This window comes from Ornithorhynchus anatinus, chromosome 4 (assembly GCF_004115215.2).
Source record: "Ornithorhynchus anatinus isolate Pmale09 chromosome 4, mOrnAna1.pri.v4, whole genome shotgun sequence".
NCBI classification, from domain to species: domain Eukaryota; kingdom Metazoa; phylum Chordata; class Mammalia; order Monotremata; family Ornithorhynchidae; genus Ornithorhynchus; species Ornithorhynchus anatinus.
The window spans coordinates 127894425-127921244 of NC_041731.1; the positions used below are offsets into that span (position 1 = coordinate 127894425).

Below are 26820 nucleotides of genomic sequence, written 5' to 3' on the forward strand. Positions count from 1 at the left end.
CACAGTGAAGCCCTCTCTTCTCTGGCTAGCTCTCCTTTCTGCGTCATCTGGGTGCTTCAATCTGTGACCTTTGGACATCTGATCTTCGCCCCAGCCCTAACCCCGTGGCTCTTATGTACATATCTTTAAATTATATATTATAATTATTTATTCATTTTGCTGAGAAGCAGCAAGGCCTATTGCACAGAGCACAGACTTGGGAGTCAGAGGATGTGGGTTCTAATCCCAGCTCTGCCACATGTCTGCTGTGTGTCCTTGGGCAAGCCATTTCCCTTCTCCGTGCCTAAGCTCATCTGTAAAATGGGGATTAAGACTGTGAGCCCTATGTGGACAACCTGTTTACCTTGTATCTACTCCAGTACTTAGAACAGTGCTCGGCACATAGTAAGCGCTTAACAAAATACCGTAATTATTATTATTATTATTATTATGTCTGTTTCCCCCTCCAGACTGCAAACTTGTTATGGGCAGGAAACACCTACTAATTCTATTATACTCTCCCAAGCGGTTAATCCAGAGCTCTTGTACATAGTAGGCACTCAATAAATACCACTGACTGATTGATGAAGATGCCAGATAATCTCGATCAATCTTTTACCACAAAGAATGAGCAAGGTCTCCATCTGTAGGCAAACATCCCACTTACCTCAAACATATTTGCTTCTTGGTTGGTACTTGTTAAGAGCTGACTATGTGTCAGACACTGTTCTGAGACCTGGGGTAGGTACAAGTTAATTAGGTGGGACACAGTCCCTGTAGAATAATAATAATAATAATAATAGTATTTTTTGAGCACTTACTATGTGCCAGGCACTCTACTAAGTGCTGGGGTTGATACAAGCTAATCGAGTTGGACACAGACACTGTCCCACATGGGCCTCACGGTCTCAATCCCCATTGACAGATGAGGGAACTGAGGCACAGAGAAGTGAAGCGACTTTCCCAAGGTCTCACAGCACAGTAGTGGCAAAGGCAGAATTAGAACCCATGACCTACTGACTCCCAGGCCCGTGTACTACTCCATGCTGCTTCTCACTGAAGAGAGAACCGGTGCTGCATCTCCATTGTACAGTTGAGGAAACTGAGGCATAGAGAAATTAAGTGACTTGACCATTGTCACACAACAGACAAGTGGCGAGCCAGGATTAGAACCCACATCCTCTGACTTCCAGGCCAGGCTCTTCCCACTAGATCACGCTGCAACTTCTAGATTTTGCATAACATTAGGGCTGTCTGCAAATCCTATGAAATCATAATAATGATAATGATGGTATTTGTTAAGTGTGTACTATGTGCAAAGCGTTGTTCTAAGTGCTGAACTGACATGAGGCTTTCTAAATAATAATGTGGGTATTTGTTAAGCATTTACTAGGTGCCGAGCACTGTTCTAAGCGCTGGGGGAGATACAGGGTAATCAGGTTGTCCCACGTGGGGCTCACACACTTTTAATCCCCATTTTACAGATGAGGGAACTGAGGCACAGAGAAGCAAAGTGACTTGCCCACAGTCACACAGCTGACAAGTGGCAGAGCCGGGAGTCGAACTCATGACCTCTGACTCCGAAGCCCAGGCTCTTTCCACTGAGCCACGCTGCTTCTCAATCAACCAACAGTATTTACTGAGTGCTTAACTACTTGCAGAGCACCGTACTAAGTGCTTGGGAGAGTGCAACAGAATTAACAGCTGTGGTCCTAAAGTTCATCAATTATTCAATAGTATTTATTGAGCACCCAAGTGCTGAAGAGTCCACTTCTAAACATTCTGGAGATTACAGAGCACTTAGTATGGCCCTAGTGAGTTAGTTATGATATTTACAAGTGTTTCCCAAGTGTCATGTGCTGTGCTAAGCACTGGGTAGGTAACAAAGTGATGAGACAGAGCATAATCCTGGCTTAAAACTGGATATAAAATCTAAGGCATGTCTTTGATGCTTTGTCCATTGCCTGCCCAATACTTTTTTTTAAAATGTATGAATTTATGCTTTCTGTCTTCAGTCAGATTAAATACCCTCTGAGGAATCTCAAGTCCCGAGAGGGGAAGTGACATCCAAGGTCAACCATTAGGGCAGCGATAATAATAATGTTGGTATTTGTTAAGCGCTTACTATGTGCAGAGCACTGTTCTAAGCGCTGGGGGAGATACAGGGTCATCAGGTTGTCCCACGTTAGGCTCACAGTCTTAATCCCCATTTTACAGACGAGGGAACTGAGGCACAGAGAAGTGAAGTGACTTGCCCACAGTCACACAGCTGACAAGTGGCAGAGCCGGAATTCGAACCCATGACCTCTGACTCTCCAGTTTCCGGGCTCTTTCCACTGAGCCACGCTGCTTCTGTCTCCTGACACAGTTCTGTGCTCTTTCATCTTAGGCCACATTGCCTCTCCTTGATTTTGTAGGAGATTATTGCAATCTGCAAAGCCTATGATATAACTGACGTGCATTTTCATAAATAATAAAAAGAATAATAATGTTTGTAGTATTTTTTAAGTGCTTATTATGTGCCAGGCACTGAAATAAGCACCGAGGTAGATTCAAGATAATCAGGTTGATTATCATTCCCTATCACACATAAGGTTCACATTCTTAATCCCCATTTTACAGAGAAGGTAACTGAGGGTGCAAACATGCTAAAGTGGTGAAAAAGGGCTGAGACGGTAATACGGAGGACGTGACTCACTACAAAGATAAATTAATTGGGGAAAGCTTCCTGGAGAATGAGTTTCAGAAGAGTTTTGAAGATGAATAAATAATTGATGAGGAAAGCAGAGATCTAGCAAATTTGAAGGAAGAAGGAGCTCCATCCAGGAGGAAGGAAGTGAGCCAGGGATCAAAAGTGGGAAAGTTGAGAATGAAGTATATAGATGTGGCTTACTGCAAAAGCACGGACCTGGGAACCAGAGGTCGTGGGTTCTAATTCCGAGCCCGCCACGTGTCAGCTGTGCGATTTGGGGCATGTCACTTAATTCTCTGTGCTTCAGTTATCTCATCTGTAAAATGGAGATTAAGACTGTGAGCCCCACGTGGGGCGCCCTGCTTACCTTGTGTCTACGCCCAGTGCTTAGAACAGTGGTTGGCACACAGTAAGCGCTTAACAACTACCATCACCACTATTATTATCTTGAAAAGAGCAGAGAGTGCAAGCTGGGGTGGGGTAGGAGAAAAGAGTAAGAGGGAGGGTGAGACCGGGTTGAGAGTCTTAAAACTACTGGACCCAAGTTCCCGGTGGATGCAAAGTTGAATGGGAAACCACTGGAGGTTTTTGAGGAGCGGAGAGCGCAGTGACCTTTTAGGAAGATCTAACAAGCAGAGATTTGCCAATTAGAACACTCTTGATTCGTTCCCAAATTCTGACTTCTAACACTTTAAAGTACGCAATCTACATCCAGTTCTTCCTCATTTTTTTTCCTTTTTATCTTGTTTTTCAAAACGTTAAGATGCTTATAAAATATAACAGGAATCTATTGTAAAAAGAGGAAAATTTTCCTCAAGAGGTCCTCATCCTCACAAAATAAATGAATTGTGTATCTGTCGAATCAGAAGGGAGATTTTCTCTACTGCTTTCAAAAAGAGAGAACTACATCCAAATGTCGCCTTCTTAGAAGTAGCTTCTAATTTTTCTTCCCACTACCAATTATTTCAAAATGAACATATAGAGGTTGTCAGACTCACAGATGTGGTCCTCACCAGTTTATTGAGTTTATTTTCTCCAGATGGAGAGAAAGAATCACCACACTGTGGCCAACTGTCCACTTTCAAATCCAGAGGAAGTAACCTTGATGACCGAATTTCACTGAATAGGAATATAGAAACACTGCAATGTACAACTTGTTTCAGCTCTATTATGAACTAATTTTTATAGTATTTGTTAAGCGCTAAGAGCCAGGCACTGTATTAAGTGCTGAGGTAGATACAAGCTAACTGGGTTGGACACAGTCTATGTCCCACATGGGGCTCGCAGTCTTAACTTCTCTGGGCTTCAATTCCCTCATCTCTAAAACAGGGATTAAATGATTTACCCAAGGTCACACAGCAGACAAGTGTCAGAGCAAGAATTAGAACCCAGGTACTCTGATTCCCAGACCTGTGCTCTATCCACCATGCTATGCTGCTTCGACTGGTCCTCACGCTGCACAGGGATCAGGACGTTACATCCACTGGTCTTGGTTGTGTGGCCTAGTAGAAAGAGCATGGGCCGAGGAGTCGGGAGGACCTGGGTTCAAATCCCCGTCCCACCGATTGTTCTCTGTGTGACCCTGGGTAAGACTTCATTTGTCTGTGCCTCAGTTACCTCATCTGTAAAAAGTGGGTGAAGACTTTGAGCCTTACATGGGACAGAGACTGTGTCTGATCTGATGATCGTATCTACCTCGGTTAAGTACAGTGTCTCGCACATCATAAGCGCCTAAGAAATACCACAATTATTATTCTTATTATTAACTTAGAGCTGTGCATACAGTAGGTACTCCAAGCTTTTAGTACAGTGCTCAATAAATGTGATTATTAAAAATAAAACTCAATAAATGTTATTGATTTATAAGTATTATATAACTATTAAGATACATTTTTATGGTATTTGTTAAGCACCTTACTATGTGCCAGGCACTGTTAATATTAGCACGGCTCAATGGAAAGAGCCCGGGCTTGGGAGCCAGAGGTCATGGGTTCGAATCCCCACTCTGCCACCTGTCCGCTGTGTGACTGTGGGCAGGTCACTTTACTTCTCTGTGCCTCAGTTCCCTCATCTGTAAAATGGGGATGTGAGTCCCAAGTGGGACAATTTAATCACCCTATATCTACCCCAGCTCTTAGAACAGTGCTCTGCACATAGTAAGTGCTTAACAAATACCAACATTATTATTATTACAGGACTAATCTAGTGCTGGATCAAAAAATTCAGATCAGCCAAATTCCAAAAGAGACAAAAGGCTGCAACATAATCAACAATGCCTGCTTTTACCGAAAAAACACATGGATTGAAAAATAGGAAGACAAACCTCCTTTAGTTTGCTGGCCCTCAAACCTAGGGTCAACTTAAACCTTCAGTTGAATATTCGGATTAATTTTACTGAGCACGTTGCTCAGTCTTGATGATTCCTGATTACTTTTCCTGCTTTACCACATGTTGCTTGGAAGTACTGAAGGCCTTTCTTTCTTTCACCCTCAAATTCCAGGTCCTTTCAATTGTCTTTTCCAAATTCCCATCACCTCTTCTAGACTTCATTGATGAGGAGGAAGGTCTTAATTCACATACATCAGGTTTACTAATGAAGACATTTTACCCTGAAATATCTCCATTTATACATTTTGGCTTTGTGAGTGCCAAATACTTTATTCCCACTCTGACTTTTGAAATATCTCCATTTATACATTTTGGCTTTGTGAGTGCCAAATACTTTATTCCCACTCTGACTTTCCTGAATTCCACTATTATATCTTCAACTTCATCCTCTTGTCTCACTTGGTGATTTTCAGGTTTTGATCTAGTCAGTTCTTGGATGAGAGTCCTCACAGCTTATTATTGTGCTCCTTCAATTTCCTTCCCCGTCTTCTTTTTTTTAATAAATTTGTTTCGTGTTATCTCTCTGCTGTAGCAATGACTACTTTTCTTGATCAATTCTCTTTAAGTATCCCATAAGATTTCAAATGCCACTGTTCCCTCTGAAATCTCTTTGCTCTGAGCATTTTTTAAAAAGGTTATATTTTCATCTGCGGGATTTGTTTCACTTCAACGTTTAGGATTCATGCTTTTCTACCTAAATGCCAGCACTCTTTATTTGTCCAATTTTTCCCATCAACTCAACTTCTTGGAGGTTTGTTTTTTTTTAGTTTTATATCCCCCTCTTTTTTCTAGATACTGTATTTGGAAATTTTAGAGGAATACAGTTAAATGATTACATCCTGAATCAGAGACATCAGAATGACCAAAATAACTTCTGTCTGGTAAGATGTCTTCTTTGAATAGTTTGCAACCTTCGTATCCATAAGCCTATATTCCTCGATTTATTGATCCCTTGTTCGGCTCCTTTGCATCCTGGTCCAATTCCCTTAAAATTTGTTTAGAAATGTGCCAGGTTTGTTGTTCAGGAGACATTAAAGTTTGCTTCTTCAAAGTTAAATGAACTTTGCCTTTTCCAGCAAATCTTTCTCAGAAGAACTTCCTCGTAAACATTTCTCCCGCTCTAGGTTGTTTTTTGGGGGATTCTTCCCCTACTGTAACTCTTCTTGGCCACCTAAATCCCGGAAAGTTTTTGAATAGACCATCTGTGGCAGCTCCTGGATTGAACACATCCATTCTGTTCTTTTGCCACATATAACTTTGCTCTGTCATGGAGATCCTCTTTGGTCCAACTGTGCTACCTTCTGAGTCTTGGGAAATTCTAGATTATTAGAGTCACCACTGAGGAACCAAGGAGTTTCGCAAAAAAAACAAGAATCTTCTCCCTTGACCCTTTGGTCAATTGGGTACTCAGGAATTTAAACGCTAAGGACTTTCGTCTACTGTTTCTTGAAATATGGGTCTGATCTCTGTGGATCATTTACTTCATTCATGATGAATTTTCAAAGTAGGGGACGGCAAATTTGAATTTTGTTTTATAGAGTAGTACATCTGTCTTCAAAGAGTTCCTATAGATTTTAATGTTAACGCTTAGCTTTTCACTGATACATGTACACCTATTTACAAAGAGTTCTTCTCCTATTGTGAAATGCAAATCACATCTGTTGAAAACATGCGGTAAAAAGTTCTTGGGTTTTTAACTATATCGTTTGGTAGAGTGTAATTCATACGACTGCGAATAATTGCACTTGATTTTTTTCTCTTCTGGTACACCTTCTATCCACATTTATGAAGCACGTGTCCTAGTTTGAACATTAAAGCTTCTCAGGTTGTATGCTGTTTTTACAGAATCCTTCATTAGCTTTAAATATCTTGCAGTTTCAAGCTTGACAGAATGGTTTCAGGACCAAATTTCACCAATTCAAAGCTGCTCAAATCTTTTTTCAGTTTGGAATTTTTTTTTTTTAGGATAGGTTTTTTGTTTTGTTGTTTGCTTATTTGTAGTAGGACTCAGCTGTTCACACCATAAGCTCTTTTCATATCCTGTAGAATAAAGTGGACAGAGTTGAATTTACATGAATATTAAGGGACAAAACCAGACATACTACCTATGGAGAATCAAAATGCTCTCAGTATACTAATTTTTTAGCTTTCCTCTATTAGCAAATTTTTTATGTCTGTCTCCTCTGTTACAGTAAGTGCTCGATAAATATCATTGATTGAAATATGTTACCTTTTTACTTTGTATTTCTCAAGCTAATAATAATAATAGCTGCATTTGGTAAGCACTTTCTAAATGCTTAGGTAGATACAAGGCAGTTTAAGCAGGAAAAAGAACAGGTGTTGAATGCCCAATCTGCAGATGAGGGAACCGAGGCCCAGAGAAGTGAAATGACTGAGAAGTGAAATGACTTGCCCAAGGTCACACAGCAGGCAAGTGGCAGAGCTGGAATTAGAACCCACGTAATAATAATAATAATAATAATGTTGGCATTTATTAAGTGCTTACTATATGCCGAGCACTGCTCTAAGCGCTGGGGGTAGACACAGGGGAATCGGGTTGTCCCACGTGGGCTCACAATCTTAATCCCCATTTTACAGATGAGATAACTGAGGCACCGAGAAGTTAAGTGACTTGCCCAAGGTCACACAGCTGACAAGTGGCCAAGCCGGGATTCAAACCCATGACCTCTGACTCCAAAGCCCGTGCTCTTTCCACTGAGCCACGCTGCTTCTCACATCCTTTGACTACCTAGCCCATGCTCTATCCACTAGGCAGGGCTGCTTTTCTATGTCCAGTACAAGTATGTGTAGCAACCACTTCCTTCTGCCTCAGGTCCTAATAACTCTGGTATTTGTAAAGTGCTTACTTTGTGCCAAGCACTGTGCTAAGGACTTGGGTAATGACAGAATAATCAAACTCCTGCCAATGAAGGTGGCATAGAGACCTGTAAGGGACATTCAACAGTTCTGAAGAGAGGGGAATTACAGAGAAATCTGTAATATTAATGGAAATTAAATACCTGTTCTCCTTAACATCAGATTGAATTGAGTCCAAAATGGGGCTCATAATCTAAGTAGGAGGAACAATAGGCATCAAATCCCTTTAGACAATGAATCCCAGTTTGAAGAGAAATCGCATCCAATCTGATCATCTTGCATCTACTCCAATCCTCAGCCAGTGCTTGGCATGTAATAAACGTGTTACCATGGTAATTATGTTTATTTTTATTGTTGTTATTATCATTATGGCCAGAGGACTTTTCCAGATAAACACTCTAGGTTCGGGTTGACTTATCCAGACTTCCACATCATGTCCCATGAGATGGGAAGCAGCATGGACTAGCAGGACAAAAACAAAAAAACACCACAGGCCTCAGAGTCAGAGGACCAGGGTTCTAACCTGGCTAGCCACTTGCCTGCTCTGTGACCTTCGGCAAGTTACTTAATTTCTCTGTGTCTCCCTTTCCTCAACTGTAAAATGGGTATTCAATATCTGCTTTATCACCTACTTAGACTGTGAGCCCCATGTGGGACAATCTAATTAACCTTTATCTAACCGAGCACTTAGAACAGTGCTTGACACATAGTAAGTGCTGAAATCATGGAACAGAATGGCCTAGTCGATCCAGTAGGAACCTGAGAGTCAGAAGGACCTGGGTTCTAATCCTAGACCTGCCAGTTATCTGCTGTGTACCCTGAGGCAAATCACTTAAACTTCTCTGTGCTTCAGTTACCTCATCTGTAAAAATGGGGATTAATTCTGTGAGCCCCAGTTGTGACATGGACCGTATGCAACTTCATAATCTTGTAACTACCCCGTTGTTTAGTGCAGTGCCTAGCACGCAGTAAGCACTTAAGTACCATAAAAATGCCATTATTATTATTATCATGCCATTAATCCACATGACATGCCAGTATTAAGCCTTGCAATGTCAACTTTATTCAGATATCATTTCTCTGAAAGTGACATTATTGGCTACCATGATGTAAAATAAGAATAATAACAATGATGATGGCATTTGTTAAGCACTTATTATGTGCCAAGCACTGTTCTAAGCAATTGGGTAAATACAGGTTAATCAGGTTGTCCCTAATGGGGCTCAGAGTCTTCATCCCCATTTTATAGATGAGGGAACTGAGCCACAGAGAAGTGAAATGACTTGCCCAAGGGCACCCAGCAGACAAGTGGTGGAGCTGGGATTAGAACCCATGTCCTCTGACTCCCAAGCCTGGGCTCTTTCCACTAAGCCAAGCTGCTTTTGGCATGGAAATCCTTGATATTATCTAGCTGGTTGGATAACTGGATCCCTGGAAGTCAGAGAGGTTCACTTATGAATTTCATCTTCTGCTTTCAAAATAACAATTAAAATATTATCATTAGGTATTTGTTAAGCACTTATCATGTGCCAAGCAGTGTTCTAAGCACTGGGGTAAATACAAGTTGATCAGGGTGGACATAGTTCCTGTCCTACATGGGGCTCACAGTCTAAGTAGAAAAATAACTCCGGAATTCATTTCTGAGTCTTTCCTTCTACTGAAATTTTATTATTGTAATTATTTTCATTATATTATTACTACTACTAGATATGCAGCAGGAATAAGCCATGACTTAATCAGCCAGTAATTTCAGGCAATATGGACTGAGAATCTGGAGATCTTAAATCTCCAACTGTTCATTTTGCATCCATTACCTTGGATCATTGTTTGAGATACCTACCTGGTTAACTTCATTCAATTCATTCAGTCATATTTATTGAGCTCTTACTGTGTATGGAGCATTATTCCAAGCATTTGGGAGAGTACGATATAACAATAAGCATGCATTCCCTGCCCACAGTGAGCTTACAATCTAGAGGGGGAGACAGACATTAATAGAAACAAATTTATAAACAAATAACTGGAACTATGGGTGGGGAAAACTAAGATTTTACCCGGATCTAAGACATATCACATATGTGGCACATTATTATGGCAATTAAAGATGCTAATGATATCGTTCCTCTCATTCTCGGTACAATTTCAAATTCTAGGAGATGAAATTGTACAGTGTGTTTTACAACCACGAACCTTATGACCACCATGTAAAAATTTAGTTCTACAGAGTATGTTCAGCTCTTCAGGAAAATCCAGGGGTAATAGGAGTCTAAAAAAGACCACTAACCCTATTTTACAAAAACCCTTCTCATTTGTATTTAGAATTGCATTTGGGGGATTGGTGGGGGAAGAGAGTAATAAATGCAAAGATACCAACCAGATTTCTTGGCTCAATGATGTCATCAAGGCCATAGAATGAATGCTAGTGAGAAAAACAAAAAAAGGAACAAAAACTATAACATAAGATCAAAAGAAAATGAGAAAAAAGAAAAGAAAGAAGATGTAAGATATGTAATATGGATTTCAATGACATTATTGTACAGTACCTGTGATATCTGAATTGGTCTTGGAAAGAATAAATAGCCAGATTTTGCTATTGGATCTTGCATGGAAAACACACTGTGGCGAATTTCTTGTACGGCAAAAGCTTTCTGAGCTACAAGACTGAAAATTCAGCTTCTCTTCCTGGGGAGAGGGTGACTTCAAATTTAAAACAAAGTGGTTTCCATTTCTCTCTGACTAGCCTCTGCCCATTTCCTCAAGAGGGTGGGAGTCTTCGATACATCCTCCTGCCTTTTCCACTAGACATCCAAGTAATGCGTCTACCAACTCTGTTATATGGTACTCCCCCAAGCGCTTACTACAGTGCTCAGCACACAGCAAGTGCACAAGCCCGTTGTGGGCAGGAATTATCTCTCTTTACTGCTGAAATGTACTTTCCAAGTGCTTAATGTGTGCTCTGCACACAGTAAGCGCTCAATAAATATGATTGAATGAATACGACTGATTGATGTTCCAGTGCTGATGTCACCAAAGACTTCAATAAGCATCATTTTTTTACAAAAATGTAGTCGTTTTTTAAGCACTTACCATTTGCCACATACTGTACTGAGTACTGGGATAAATACAATCCTTATCCCACGTGAGGTTCACAGTCTTAAGGGGACCCTAAGCTTTCATCTGAGAGATGTTGCTGGCTACAGTATTTAATGCAGCAAAAAAAACCTACTTAGGAATATGCCATTGGGTTATTAGCATGTACAACCTTTTCATCGGAGCAGTCCTTATCTTTTGATGTTATATATTATATTGGATGCTGCCAAGATCTTAGTGCAGTGCTCTGCACACAGTAAGCACTCAATAAATGTGATTGATTGATTTTGATATTTCTCTTCCATTTGGAGTCTTACTGCCCCTCAGATTTCAGGCATCTAGTTGAATATATGCTCAGATGCAAACCTGACAGAAAATCACTTTGGTTCCTTGAAAAAAATAAGCTTTTACACTAGCCTCAGGTTTTTCCCCACTAGATTTTAAGCTCCTAGATGTCATGGATGGTGCTACTGACTCGATGTTACTATACTGCCCCAAGAATTTAGTACACTGCTCTGCAATACAACAAATAATCACAACTCCACTGTTTGCTGTGTGAACTTGGGCAAGTCACTTCACTTCTCTGGGCCTCAATTACCTCATCTGTAAAATGGGAATTGAGATTGTGAGCCCCTGTGGGACGGGGACTGTGTCCAACCCTATTTGCTTCTATGCATCCCAGCGCTTAGAAGAGTGCCTAGCATATAATAAGTGCCTGAAAAATACCATTATTATCATTATTAAGTACCCAATAAATAGCATTGATTGATTCATGGGTATTTCCGGTATGCATTTTAGATAGAAACCTGTTAGGGAATTAGGGACCCTTCGTTGGACATGAATAAGGGGCTGTTTATCTGACAATGTGGTTCCATCTACCCTGGACAAGAGATAAAAAATAATAATAATGGCATTTGTCAAACGCTTATTATGTGTTAAGCACTGTTCTAAGCGCTGGGGTAGATCCAAGCGAATCAGGTTGGACACAGTCCCTGTCCCACATGGGGCTCACCCTCTTAATCCCCATTTTACAGATGAGGTAACTGAAGCACAGAAGAGTAAAGTGACTTGCCCAAAGTCTCACAGCAGACAAGTGACAAAGCTGGGATTAGAACCCAAATCCTTCTGACCCCACAGGCCCGAGCTCTATCCACTAGGCAACAATCTTAATCAGTATCTAGGTCCAGCTTTATGAAGCTGGAATATGAAGCTATATGAATGCTATTTTATAGCATCATTATGCTATTGATGCCTGTCCACTCGTTTTGGTTTATCTGTGTTTCCCATTCTAGACTGTGAGCCCGTTGTTGGGTAGGGGTTTTCTCTATCTGTTGCCGAATTGTACTTTCCAAACAATTAGTACAGTGCTCTGCACACAGTAAGCGCTCAATAAATACAACTGAATGAATGAATCTCTCTGTACCTTTGGGTATTTGATATTTGCCCCACAGTACTTATGTACATAGTTTTAGATTATACATTATAAATTATTTATATTAATGTCGGCCTCCATCTCTACACTGAAGGCTCTCTGTGGGCAGGGAACAGGTTTGCCAACTCTGTTGTATTGTCCTCTCCTATATACTCTTCATACAGCACTCTGCACAGAGTAAGCACTCAATAAATACCACTGATTGATTGAGATTAGCTACTAATGGACTAAACTGTTCATGGAGAAAAACGAAAAACAGATGGCACTCCGCAACTACGGGGCTATTGAAATGCAGCGTGGTTTTTTTTCCCTTCGCAACAGGCTACTGAAACAGAGCCTTTTTCTCTACAATGGCTTCCATTAGCCATTTTTCCAGAAATAAATTGGATTGAACTTCAGTGATTTCTGCTGTCCATCCCTGAGGTCTGAGACTCAAATTTCTCAGCAGGAAGAAGATAAATTACTGCCCATGATGTAGAAAATGGCATTCCAACCAAGAGCAGCACAATAAGGCCCTCTCCTGACATCATTCAAAATGGAAGCATGCAGGTTAGTCTGTGTTTTGATTTTATCCAATGGCCCTCAAAGTGAGACCATGGAATGTTCTGAAACATGAGCCCAGATCCGTTGAATTAAAATACCTAAAATCCAAGTGAATTCCAGCTCTAAAGCACGTACCTTTTCCTCTATTTCTTTCAGTTGGCGCTTTTGAAGTTCTATTTTATCCTCCAGCTCTCGAATCCTCTGAAACACAACAGGGAAAAACACATCAATCGGGGAGTGATGTCTGTTTTCAAGTCGTGGAACAAAAACTCCTGGCCTCTCAGAGAGCACCATCTTGGTCCACACAGCCGAGGAGGATGAAGGTGATCTGTTTTCTTCAGGTCAGAGTCGGGTCTCTTTAACAGGAAGGGATTAACTATATAAGGGCATATCTCTTATGGGGATATCTCTTATGGGGAAGCAGGGTGGCTGGGGAGGCAGCGTGGCTCAGTGGAAAGAGCCTGGGCTTCGGAGTCAGAGGTCATGGGTTCGACTCCCGGCTCTGCCACTTGTCAGCTGTGTGACTGTGGGCAAGTCACTTCACTTCTCTGGGCCTCAGTTACCTCATCTGTAAAATGGGGATTAACTGTGAGCCTCAGGTGGGACAACCTGTATCTCCCCCAGCGCTTAGAACAGTGCTCTGCACATAGTAAGCGCTTAACAAATACCAACATTATTATTATTATTGTATCTCCTCCAAAAGGCCTTCCCCGATTGAGCCCTCCTTCCCCCGCTCCCTCTTCCATCTGCAACATCTAGTCTCTTTAATCTGCGATCTTTGGACATTTGATATTCACCCTGCCCCCAGACCCCTTTATAAATTATATATTACAAATCATTTATTCATATTAATGTCTCCCTCTTGACTGTAAGTTCATTATGGGCGGGGAACACAACTGCTACTTCTGTTGTATTGAACTCTTTCAAGCACTTAGTACAGTGCTCTGAACTCAGTAAGCACTCAACTGATTGATTGACCTGAATTTCTGTTAGAGAACCACAAGCAACAGGTTCAAATTGTATTTAATAATAATAATTATTATTATGGTATTTGTAAAGCACTTACTATGTACCAGCCACTGTACTAAGCACTGGGGTGGAAACATGCAAATTAGGTTGAACACAATCCCTGTCCCACATGGGGTTCACAGTCTCAATCCCCATTCTACAGAGGAGATAAATGAGGCACAGAGAATTTGAGTGACTTCCCTAAAGTCATACAGAAGACAGGTGGTGTAGGAGGGATTAGAACCCAGATCCTTCTGACTCCCGGCCTAGTGGTCGATCCTCTAGGCCACGGGGATCGGAAGAGAAGAAGGGTGGAGGAAGAGAAACCAGAACTCATTAGCAAAATCTGTTCGCTGGCCTTCCCTCTAGGCCAGGCTCTGAGGCAAATTGAAGAAGCAATCTGTGGAACACAACTGGAAATTACCTTGAAAATGAGATTAATTTAACTGGCTTAACTTCTTCCAGTCATTTATTTTGCAACTGAGACAATCACTCAATGGCAAAGTGCTGTATTCACCAACTGAACTTGTTCTTTTTGTCTCTCTTCAACCTACCATCTTGACTTGCTTTCTGTCCTTTTGTACAAAGACATTTAGCTTAGACCCTTGTCAGGAAAACCTCTCAGGTTGACCTAAACCCATTTCAATATTTTCTCAGTCGGGGATCTTTGGTTCACCGATGTCTTGGACCTTAAGGTCTTTGGGGCACCGCAAAGATCGGACCGAAAATGTTTCTCAGGTATCTCTTTCAAATGGAGAAGGAGTGAGGCCTAGAGGAAAATGCCCAGGCCTGAAAATCAGATGATCTGGGTTCTAATCCCGACTCTACCAAGTGTTTGTTGTGTGAACTTGGGCAAGTCACTGAACTTCTCTGCGCTTAAGTTTTCTGGTACTCCCTCCTACCTGGAGGGAAAATCAGCGTGGCTGAGTGGAAAGAACACGGGCTTGAGAGTCGGAAGGACCTGGGTTTTAATCCCGGCTCTGCCACTTATCTGTTGCATGATGTTGGGTTAGTCACTTCACTTCTCTGGACCTCAGTTACCTCATCTGTAAAATGGGGATTAAGACTGTGAGTTCGATATGGGACAGGGACTGTGTCCAACCTGATTAACTTGTATCTACCCCATCGATTAGGACAGTTTTGGGCACATAGAGAAGCAGCGTGGCTCAGCGGAAAGAGCACGGGCTTTGGAGTCAGAGGTCACGGGTTCGAATCCCAGCTCGGCCACTTGTCAGCTGTGTGACTTTGGGCAAGTCACTTCACTTCTCGGTGCCTCAGTTACCTCATCTGTAAAATGGGGATGAAGACTGTGAGCCCCACGTGGGACAACCTGATTCCCCTGTGTCTACCCCAGCGCTTCGAACAGTGCTCGGCACATAGTAAGCGCTTAACAAATACCACTTAACAAGCACTATTTATTATTACTTAGACTGTGAAGCCCATGTGGGACAGGGACTGTGTCTAAGCTATGTAACTTGCATTTACCCCAGGGCTTGACTCATAGGGTTCGACATACAGTAAGAGCTTAACAGATAGCATTTTTAAAAAATGGAAAAGAAGAAAGAGCATGGCCAAATGGATAGAGAATGGGCCTGGGAATCAGCAACACCTGGATTCTATTTCTGGCTCCTCCACTTGTCTGCTTTGTGACCTTGGGCAAGTCACTTCACTTTTCTGGGCCTCAGTTATCCCCTCCGTAAAATGGAGATTAAGACTGTAGGACATGGACAGTGTCCAACCCGATTTGCTTGTATTCACCTCAGTGCTTAGTACAGTGCCTAGCCCGTAGTGTAGCTTAACAAATACACTTAAAAAATGGGCCCATCTCTAATAGCTCTTCACATCTGTCAAGTGTGAAGGAGAAAATAGGAAGGAGGCAGCATTGCCTAGTGGAAAGAACATGGAACAGAGAGATGGGAGTCCTGGGGTAATAATAATAAGATAATTATGCTATTTGTTAAGTGCTTACTATGTGCCAGGTACTTTACTAAGTCCTTAGGTGGATACAAGCAAATCGGGTTGGACACAGTCCCTGTCCCACATGGGGCTCACGGTCTTACTCCCCATTTTACAGATGAGGTAACTGAGACCCAGAGAAGTGAAGTGGCTTGCCCAAGGTCACAAGGAAGACAAGTGGCAGAGTCAGGATTAAAACCCATGAGCTTCTGACTAATCTCAGTTCTGCTGTGTGACCTAGAACAGGTCAATGAATCTTGGTTTCCTCCTCGGTAAAATGTCCTAGTGGGACTGGGCCTAATCCGATTATGCATCTAAAACCAACATTCACCAAAGTTCCTGGCATCTAACTACAATATAAATACTATAATAATAACAACAAAAGAAAAATTTGAGGCAAATGACATCAGCTAGCACCCAAGCCCCTAGAGCATGTCAATCTTGGGTTATCTCTGGATAAAAAACAAAAAGAAACAGAGGCTTAATCGTATCCATAATTTCTGTGCCAATGCCTAATGTGCTAATTAGGAATGAGGGGAAAAAAAGTCCCCTAAACCTACACCTCAATCCCTTTGGATTTACCTTCATCAGCAAATCCAGGGAAACGGTAATTTTAGCTCAACTTAGACGAAGAAGATTATTATCTCAGTATTAATATGATTTAAAGGTTCAAACAACTGATGGATATTTATAGCAACAATCTGTTTTTCAGATGCTTCAAATTCTAAACTGTGTATTCCTTCCCAATACTTGGTACAGTGCTCTGCATTCAATAAGCACTTAATATGATTATTACTACTGATATATTTTGAGTCGGAAATTAGCAAGGGGTACACTTAATGATCTCAAAAGATGAGGCATAATTGCTTTTTCAGTTGAAAAGAACTGATTTTCATTATACTTGAAAAGAAGGTTGGTTAGGTTACAAAACAAGCTGTACAATTTGGACATGCGTAATGCTTAAAAGACCCCTCAGGCTGTATCAAAAAATAGCTGAAATCATTTGAGCTAAAAATCAGCCAGTATGAGGAAACATATTTGCATTTTGTCTTGTTAATTATTTTCTATTTTAGACACCTTTATTGGGCTAGTTTTCAGCCCATTAACACGTCAGTTTAGAAAGTTATTTACAAACGATTTTTAGCCATTTTTATCTAGATTCATTGGCTGCTATTCACTCAAGTGGATGACCTAAATTCTTGGTAATGATATATAATTAGTTCAAATATTGTCCAACTGTGGCAATTATGACTTTCATAAGCAAGGGAATTGATGCTTTCATGAATTATTTGGGGTTGTTTAATGACATTCCATCATATGAATCATAATCTTAGAAATGTACCCTCTTGACATTTGATATTCATCCCTCCCTCAGCCCCACGGCACTTATATACATATCTGGGATTCATTGATATTCATGTCCATCTCCCCATATTGAACTGTAAGGTCCTTGTCTACCAACCCTATTGTATTGCATTCTCCCAAGCCCTTAGTACAGTACTCTTAACAAGTAACCCAATTATTAACAAGTATCCTAATTATTATTCTTACTCTGCCTGTCCGATCTATCTTGTATCTACTCCCATTGCTTAATAAGGTGCTTGGCATGCAATAACAAATTAAATATTCAGCAATAATGACAATTATTATTGTGTTCAAATTTATGACAATAGTTTGTGGTCATATGTTTTATATTTTCAGAATTCCAAGTCTCTTGCACTCACGCTAATTTTATAGAAACGCGGAGAGTTTAGAAGAACATCACTGCTTATATTCTGAATCTTTGAGAGCAATGAAGACTCGATCATGCTAAAGCTACTTTTCTCGTTGCAGTATCAATCACTCAAATGTACTGAGCACTTTCTGTGTGCAGAGCACTGTACTAAGCCCTGGGGACAGTACAATACAGTAGAGTTGTAGACACTTTCCCTGACCCCACCAAGCTCACAGTCCAGAGAAGCCACGAGAAGCAGTGTGGCTTAATGGATGGAGCACAGGCCTGGGAGTCAAAAGGACTTGGTTCTAATCCCAGCTCTGCCATGTGTCTGCTGTGTGACCTTGGACAAGTCACTTCACTTCTCTGGGCCTCAGTTCCCTCATCTGTAAATTGGGGATTAAGAGTTTGAGCCTCTTGTGGGGCAGGGACTGTGTCCAGCCTGATGAACTTATACCTATCCCAGTGCTTAGAATGGTGCCTGGCACATAGTAAGAAGTCCCATAATTATTATTATTATTAGAGGGAGAGACAGACATGAATATAAAAGAATAAATTATGGCTATGGACTTAAGTGCTGAGGGAGGGGTGAGAAAAGGGAGCAAATCCAGGGGCAAAGTAAATGATGTAACAATAATGATTATAGGATTTACTAAGTGCTTACTATGTGCCAAGCCCTGTTCTAAGCTCTGGGGTCAATAAAAGGTAATCAGGTTGTCCCACATGAGGCTGAGTCTTAATCCCCATTTTACAGATGAGGTAACTGAGGCACAGTTAACTTGCCCTTAACTGAGGCAAGTTAAGAGACTTGCCCAAGGCCACTCAACAGACAAATGGTGGAGCCGAGATTAGAACCCACGTCGTCGGACTCCCAAGCCCGGGCTCTTTCCACTTAGCCCCGCTGCTTCTATACTTGAACTTGTAAGCTCCTCAAGGGCAAGGATTGAAACAACAAACTTTATCTTCTCACAGGTGCTTAGTACAATGTTCTGTCCACATTCAAAGGGAAGTGGGTTAGAGAGACCTTCCGTCTGCCAGTCAAGCGGGTTGATTGCAAAGACACTGGAGATCCATTGGGGAGTTCGAGATCAGGCCCATGCCATGGTTGGGGGTCGGGCACAAAATAATAGTCATAATTATAACTGTGGTATTTGTTAAGCACTTACTAGGCGCCAGGCACTTTTCTAAGTGCTGGGGTGGATATAAGCAATTCGCGTTGGACACAGTCCCCGTTCCACATGGGGCTCACAGTCTTCACATCCATTTGACAGATGAGGGAACTGAGGCCCACAGAAGGGAAGTGGCTTTTCCAAGGTCACACAGCAGATGAGTGGAGGAGTGGGGATGAGATCCTTCTGACTCCCAGGCCTGGGCTCTAGCCACTGGGCTACACCGGGGGGGAGGTGAGAAGGAGGTGGGCACATGCTATGGGACGGGTCAGGCACGTGTCACGGTGGAGTCACGGAGGGAGGTTGAGCACGTGCCACGGGGGAATCGAGCATGTGGCCTTGGGGGATCGAGCACGTGCCATCGGGGAGGGATGAGGGGGCGTGTGCCACGAGAGAGTCGGGCATGTGCCACAGGGGTGGTCGTGGTCGCAGGCCCGGTTACCTGCTGGGCCTGCTGCAGCAACTCCATGCGCTCCTGCAAGATCTGGCAGTCGAATTCGCGGCTCTGGCGGAGGATCTGCCTGCGAACTTTGTCCACGGCGGCTCTCAGGTCCTCCCTCTGCGCCTCGCTCAGGGAGTCCGGCCTGCCCCGGCCTCGCCGCTCCACCAGCTGCCGCCCGCCGTCGCCGTCCTGACCTCCGTCCGGACCCTCCTGCTGCTGCTGCAGGCTGGTGTACAGCGTCGCTTCCAGATCCTGGATTTTCTAGGCGACCCAAACCACACAGGCCGGAGGGGGAGAGAAAGGGGGCATCTGTGAGCGGACTCTCCGACTCCCCCAAGTTCGGGCGCCAGGGGAGAGGGGGAGGAGGAAGAGGAGGAAGAAAGGAGGAGGAGGAAGAGAGAAGCAGGGAAGGAAAGGTAGCAAGCCGGAAGAACAGAGAAGCAAGCCCAAGGCAGCACAGCCTTTCGCAGAGGAGGGACATACAGGGAAAATGTCCTAAAGGACCTCTCTTCTCATCCCTAATGAGGGGAATCCTCCCCCTTATGAGTGGCACGATGCGACAGTCTCTAGACTGGAAGCTCGCTGTGGGCAGGGAACGTGTCTGTTATATCATCCTGTGGTGCTCCAATCAAGTCGCTGTGAATCGGAAACGAGGCGACGGCATCAAAAAATACTCTCCCAAGAGCTCAGCGCGTGGCTTGAAGCACGATGGCCTAGTGGCAAGAGCACAGGCCTGGGAATCAGAAGGTCGTGGGTTCTAATCCCACCTCTGCCACTTGTCTGCTGTGCGACCTCGGGCAAGTCACTTAACTTCTCTGGGCCTCCGTTACCTCATCTGTAAAATGGGGATTGAGACTGTGAGCCCCACGTGGGACAACCTGATCACCTTGTATCTACTCCAGCACTTAGAACAGTGCTCGACACATAGTAAGCGCTTAACAAATACCATAATTGATTATTATTACAGTGCTCTGCACACAGTCAGCGCTCAATAAATATGGTTGACTATCTGACTGATGTGACCATTGAAGAAAATAACCATATAGCATATGGGCTGAAGCCACATTCACGAGGAGCAGTGTGGCCTAGAGGAAAGAACATGGGTCTGGGAGTCAGAGGACCTGGGTTCTAAACCCAGTTCTGCCACTTGTCTGCTGGGTGACCTCGGGCAAGTGGCTTCTCTTCTCTGGGCCTTCCTTCTACTCCCTCCTTAATCTCACTCTTTCCTATTTAGGACTGAGCCTCATGCGGGACAGGGACTGGATCCAACTTGATTGACAGTGCTTGGCATATAGTGGAAAGAGCCCGGGCTTGGGAGTCAGAGGTCATGGGTTCCAATCCCAGTTCTACCACTCATCAGCTGTGTGACTTTGGGCAAATCACTTAACTTCTCTTTGCTTCAGTTCCCTCATCTGTAAAATGGGGATTAAGACTGTGAGCCCCACGTGGGACAATCTGATTGTCTTGTATCTCCCCCAGCGCTTAGAACAGTCCTTTGCACATAGTAAGGGCTTAACAAATACCATCATTACTATTATTACCATAATTGTTATCATTATCAAATGCCACTGATTGACTGAGCACGTGCTACATACTTGGAGCTCCTTCATTTCACAAAAGATCGATCAATCAATAGTATTTATTGCATGTTTACTGTGTGCAGAACACTGAACTAAGTGGTTGGGAGAGTACAATTCCACAATATAACAGACACATTCAGAAACAAATAACAGATGGTTGGTAAGGGAGAAAATAGTGAAAGTAAAGCCTTCTGTTTCCTTTCTATCTACTCTGGACTGTAAACTCACTGTGGGGAGGGAATCTAATCTACCAACACTGTATTATGCACTCCCAAGGATTTAGTACAGTGCTCTGCATACAGTAAGTGCTCAAGAGTGAGAAGCAGCGTGGCTTAGTGGAAAAAGCATGGGCTTGGAAGTGAGAGGTAATGGGTTCTAATTCCAGATCCGCTACTTGTCTGCTGTGTGATTTTGGGTAAGTTAAATTCTCTGTGCCTCAGTTCCCGCATCTGGAAAATGGGGATTAAGACTGTGAGCCCCACGTGGGACAACCTGATCATCTTGAATCCCCCAGAGCTTACAACAATGCTTCACACATAGTAAGCGCTTAACAAATACGTTATTATTATTATTATCTATTGTAGATATTCTAGATAGATGAGCTTACAGTGAGCTCATTGTGGGAACATGTCTGCCAACTGCATTTTGTTGTACTCGCTTGCGCTTAGTACACTGTTCTGCACACCATCAGTGCTCAATAAATATCTTTGATGAATTGGTGCACTTGCAATATGTTGAGGCCTGGACAAACTCCTTAGCTGTGGCGCTTCATGATGGGCAGGGATGAGGAAGTTTGCCAAAGAAGTTGCACAATCACCCTCTCCATCTCTGACAGGACTTTTCGTTTTCCTTTTTCCTCTTCACAGTAGTTGCTAAGTGCTTACTATCTGTCACGGACTGAACTAGGTAGGCTCTGGGGTAGACACAAGATAATCCGGTTGGACACAGTCCTCATCCCACGTGAAGCTCAGTCTTAATCCTCCACGAGAAGCAGCATGGCTTAGTGACAGAGCACAGGCCCGAGAGCTAGAAGGACCTGGGTTCTAATCCTGGCTCCTCCACTTGTCTGCTGGGTGACCCTGGGCAAGTCACTTCACTTCTCTGGGCCTCAGTTACCTCAACTGTCAAATGGGGATTAAGAGTGTGGACCCCCTGTGGGACAGGGACTAGGTCCAACTTGATTCACTTCTATTTACCCCAGTGCTTATAACAGTGCTTGGCACATAGTGAGCACTTAACAATTAGACTGTAAGCCCGTCAAAGGGCAGGGACTGTCTCTGTTACAGATTTGTACATTCCAAGCGCTTAGTACAGTGCTCTGCACATAGTGAGCGCTCAATGAATACTATTGAATGAATGAATGAACAAGTACCATTACAATAATAATAATGATTATTATTAATAAAAATCCCAATTTTTCAGATGAGAAAATTGAGGCACAGAGAGGTTAATTGACTTGTGCAAAGTCACACAGCAGACCTTCCTCAACTAACCTCTCATTTCCTCTACTCCCTTCTTCTCCCTCCTGCATCCCCTCAGCTCCAAAGCACTTCTATATATATCCATAATTCATTTTAATGTCCATCTCCTCCTCTAGACTCTCAACTTCTTGTGGGCAGGAAACGTGTCAGCTAACTCGGTTGTACTGTACTCTTCCAAGTGCTTAGTACAGTGCTCTGAAAATAGTAAGTGCTCAATAAATCCGATGGATTGAGCAGAGCTTTGAAGGTGGGGAGTGTGATGGTCTTCTGTATACTGATTGAAATCGGTGACTGATTGAAATAAATTCTTCTGGGGGTATTGTTATGTGTATAACTGTAATTTATTTATGTCTATTAATGTCTGTCTCCCCCACCAACCTGTGAATTCGCTGTGGGCAGAGAATGGGTCTTTTTGTTGTTCTATTTTACTCTCTTCAAGCACTTAGTGCTCTGCACAAAGTAAGCGTTCAATAAATATGACTCAATGAATGAATATTCCCATGTAGTTTAGCTTTGGGTTGCATAAAGGTTGACCCCTTTCCATGCCCAAGACCAAAATAAGCTTCCAAACAATTACAATAATAATAACAATAATAATAATGATAATGTTGGTATTTGTTAAGCGCTTTCTATGTGCAGAGCACTGTTCTAAGCGCTGGGGGAGATATAGGGTAATCAGATTGTTCCACGTGAGCCTCACGGTCTTAATCCCCATTTTCCAGATGAGGTAACTGAGGCACAGAGACGTTAAGTGCCTTGCCCACAGTCACACTGCTGACAAGTGGCAGAGCCGGGATTCGAACCCATGACCGCTGACGCCCAAGTCCGGGCTCTTTCCACTGAGCCACGCTGTTTCCCAAAGCCAAGATGTTTTTAAAGGCTTTAATGTTATCCAATCAGAGGAGACCCTGATTCCAGCCCCATCCTACCATGTAAGCTTGGTCCAAAGCCTGCTTCCTGTAGTCCAGTTCTTCTTCTAGGTAGCCCTTCTGTTTACTGAACAGGTCCTGTGTGATAAAAACCATAAAGACTCAAGACCAGTAAGCCACCAATCGCCTCACCCCCCTTCTACCTCATCTCGCTCTGCACGTAGGAAGCGCTCAATAAATACTACTGAATGAATATTGAATGAACCTCGCTGCTCTCCTACTACAACCCAGCCCGCACACTTTGCTTCCCTAATGCCAACCTACTCACTGTACCCCGATCTCTTCTATCTCACCTCTGACCTCTCGCCCACCTCCTGCCTCTGGCCTGGAACACCCTCCCTCTTCATATCTGACGATGACTCTCCCCACCGTCGAAGTCTTATTGAAGGTCCACCTCCCCCATGCGGTCTTCCCAGCCTAAGCCTTCATTTCCTCTTTTTCCCCTCCCTTCTGCATCCCCCGATTTGCTCCCTTTATTTACCCTTCCTTCAGCCCCACAGCACTTCTGTCCATATCCGTAATTTATCTGTATTAAAGTCTGTCTCCCCTTTTAGACTGTAAACTCAATGTGAGCGGGGAATGTGTCTACCAACTCTTTTACTCTCCAGAGTGTTTAGTGCAGCGCTCTGCAGAGTAAATGTTCAAAAAATATGACTGACCCCAGGCCGCACACACCGCTCCTCTGGTGCTTTCTCACCGTGCCTCATTCTCACCCGTCCCGCCGTCAACCCCTGGCCCACATCCTACCTCTGGCCTGGAATGCCCTCCCTCCTCACAGCCCCCAAACACAGTCCCCCCTTCAAAGTCCTACTGAATGCTCACCTCCTCCAAGACGCCTTCCCAGGCTTAGCGCCGCTTTTCCTTAGCTCCCCCCTCCCCTTCACGTCTCCCTCACTCTATTTGCTCTTCCCCCCATCCCTGCCCAAAGCACTTGTGTAGATACATACATATCTAAAATTCTTTTTATTTATATTCATGCGTGTTTACTTGGTTTGTATATATACATATACATATATATACGTTGGTATTTGTTAAGCACTTAGTATGTGCAGAGAGCACTGTTCTAAGCGCTGGGGTAGATACAGGGTAAGCAGATTGTCCCACGTGAGGCTCACAGTCTTCATCCCCATTTTACAGATGAGGGAACTGAGGCCCAGAGAAGTTAAGTGACTTGCCCACCCGGTTGACAAGTGGCAGAGCCGGCATTCGAACCCGTGACCTCTGACTCCCGAGCCCGGGCTCTTTCCACTGAGCCACGCTGCTTATGTAAAGATGCCTGTTTACTTGTTTTGATGTCTGTCTCCCCTCTTCTACACCATAAGCCTGGTGTGGGCAGGGACTGTCTTTCTTTCTTGCTGAAATGTACTTTCCAAGTTCTTAGTTCAGTGCTCTGCACACAGTAAACACTCAATAAATATAACAATGAATGAAAGACCAGGAAGAGTCTGTCAGAAATAACAATCTTCCGGTCTCAAGAGGGGAGGCTGTTGCTTGGGTTCTTGCTTGGGTCGTTTGGTAGAAAGGATGAGGCTTTGAAAAGGAAGTCTAAAACCTAAGCCACATTCTACATCAGTATGTCTCTCTTTCAAACCCCGGCTTCTCAAACTGATTTTGCTCAGCTTCTATCAACCCATCATCAGGAAATTAATGGCCAGGGTGGGGGTGAATGGGGGAGATGTGCAAAAATGTTCCACGGACGTATCTCAGAAACTATACAACCTGGTACCTGTAAGATAGACATCTCTGAAGGGTAATTGGATTTTGCACTTGGAATTACACCCTTTATTCTCCCTCCTCAGCTCATTCAATTGTACCGTGCGCAGAACGCTGTACTAAGTGCTTGGGAGAGTCCACTATAACAACAGACAGACACATTCCCTGCCCATAATGAGCTGACAGCCTAGAGGGTGGGAGACAGACATTAATATAAATTAGTAAATTATTTATTGAACTATAAATTACTTATAGTTCAATAAATATTTATTGAACAATTCATTCAACTATAAATTATTTATTTATAAGCTAAGCTCCACAGCAGTTATATACATATCTGTAATTTACTTATATTAATTTCTGACTTCCCTTCTGGACTGTAGCTTGCTGTGGGCCGGGATCGGGTCTATCACCTGTTTCATTGAACTGCTTCAAGCGCTTCGCTTAATAAAGTGCTCTGCACACAGTAAGTGCTCAGTAAATACAATTGATAACAACAAATATCTTTAAAAAAGCCCAAATAGAAGAAGGCTCCTGGCACAATGGTTAGAACTTGGGTGTGGGGGCAGAGGACATGGGTTCTAATTCCTCTCCACTGTTTGTCTGCTTTGTGACCTTGGACAAGTCACTTCACTTCTCCGGGCCTCAGATCCCTCATCTGTAAAATGGGTATTAAGACCGTGAGGCCCACATAGGGCAGGGACTATGTCCAATATGATTACCTTGTATCTACCCCAGCGAAATGAAAAGTGCCCGCCACGTAGTAAGAACTTAATACCGGTAAAAAAATTGAACGAATCTCCTGAATGCTTGAGTTTTTTAATTTTTGTTTTTTAACATGGGAAAGGATCCCACTGAGGGTTAATGAGCAGATTTTCGTGACAAGACCAATAGCTAGATGCGGGGAGGGAACGAGTCTACCAACCTCGGTGTCCTAAGAGCTTAGTACAGTGCTCTTAGAGAAGCCACGAGAAGCAGCGTGGCTCAGTGGAAAGAGCACGGGCTTTGGAGTCAGGGGTCATGGGTTCGAATCCCGGCTCCGCCACTTGTCAACTGTGTGACTGTGGGCAAGTCACTTAACTTCTCTGTGCCTCAGTGACCTCATCTGCAAAATGGGGATGAAGACTGTGAGCCCCACGTGGGACATCCTGATTCCCCTGTGTCTACCCCAGCGCTTAGAACAGTGCTCGGCACATAGTAAGCGCTTAACAAATACCAACGTTTTTGCTCTGCAGACAATAAGCACTCAATAAATACCTTTGATTGATTGAATGAAGTGAGATTCTTTTCACATTTAGAGAGCTATAGGGTGTTGCCCGCACTCGAGGGAGTCTGCCATTGACTTGCAGTGTAACCATGGGTAAGTTCCTTAACTACTCTGGGCCTCAATTTCCTCACCTACACAATAGGGGAAAGTAGTTCCTTATGGGCAGGGAACGTGTCTACCGTCTCTGTTGAATTATACTCTTCCAAGTGCTTAGTACAGCACTCCACACACTGTAATCAGTAAATACCAATGATGAGGATGATCTTTCTCTCTTCATCTTACACCGTGAGCCTCGTATGAGATTTTGATCAAAATTATCACAGTATTTGGTAAGCCATAAGTAATGATAATAATGGTATTTGTTAAGCGCATACTATTTGCAAGCACTGTTCTAAGCACTGGGATAGATACAAGGTTAACAGGTTGTACCATGGGGGCGATCACAGTCTTAATCCCCATTTTACCGATGAGGCAATTGAGGCACGGAGAAGTTAAGCGACTTGGCCAAAGTCACACAGCTGACAAGTGGCAGAACCAGGATTAGAACCAAGACCTCTGAC

At 43.1% G+C, this 26820-nt stretch overlaps 1 protein-coding gene across 3 annotated transcripts in view; it reads right to left on the reverse strand.

Moving 5' to 3' along the window:
• JAKMIP1 (janus kinase and microtubule interacting protein 1) overlaps positions 1–26820 on the reverse strand; it is a 216175-nt gene that overhangs the window by 806 nt on the left and 188549 nt on the right. For all 3 annotated transcript variants that reach the window (XM_039911942.1, XM_039911943.1, XM_029063608.1), the window contains 5 exons: positions 23281–23358; positions 19291–19551; positions 13137–13202; positions 10311–10355; positions 4995–7099 (listed from right to left, as the gene is read on the reverse strand). In XM_039911942.1, coding sequence (XP_039767876.1) covers positions 7067–7099; positions 10311–10355; positions 13137–13202; positions 19291–19551; positions 23281–23358 — 483 coding nt within the window. In that variant the 3' untranslated portion in view covers positions 4995–7066. The remainder of the gene's footprint in view (positions 1–4994; positions 7100–10310; positions 10356–13136; positions 13203–19290; positions 19552–23280; positions 23359–26820) is intronic.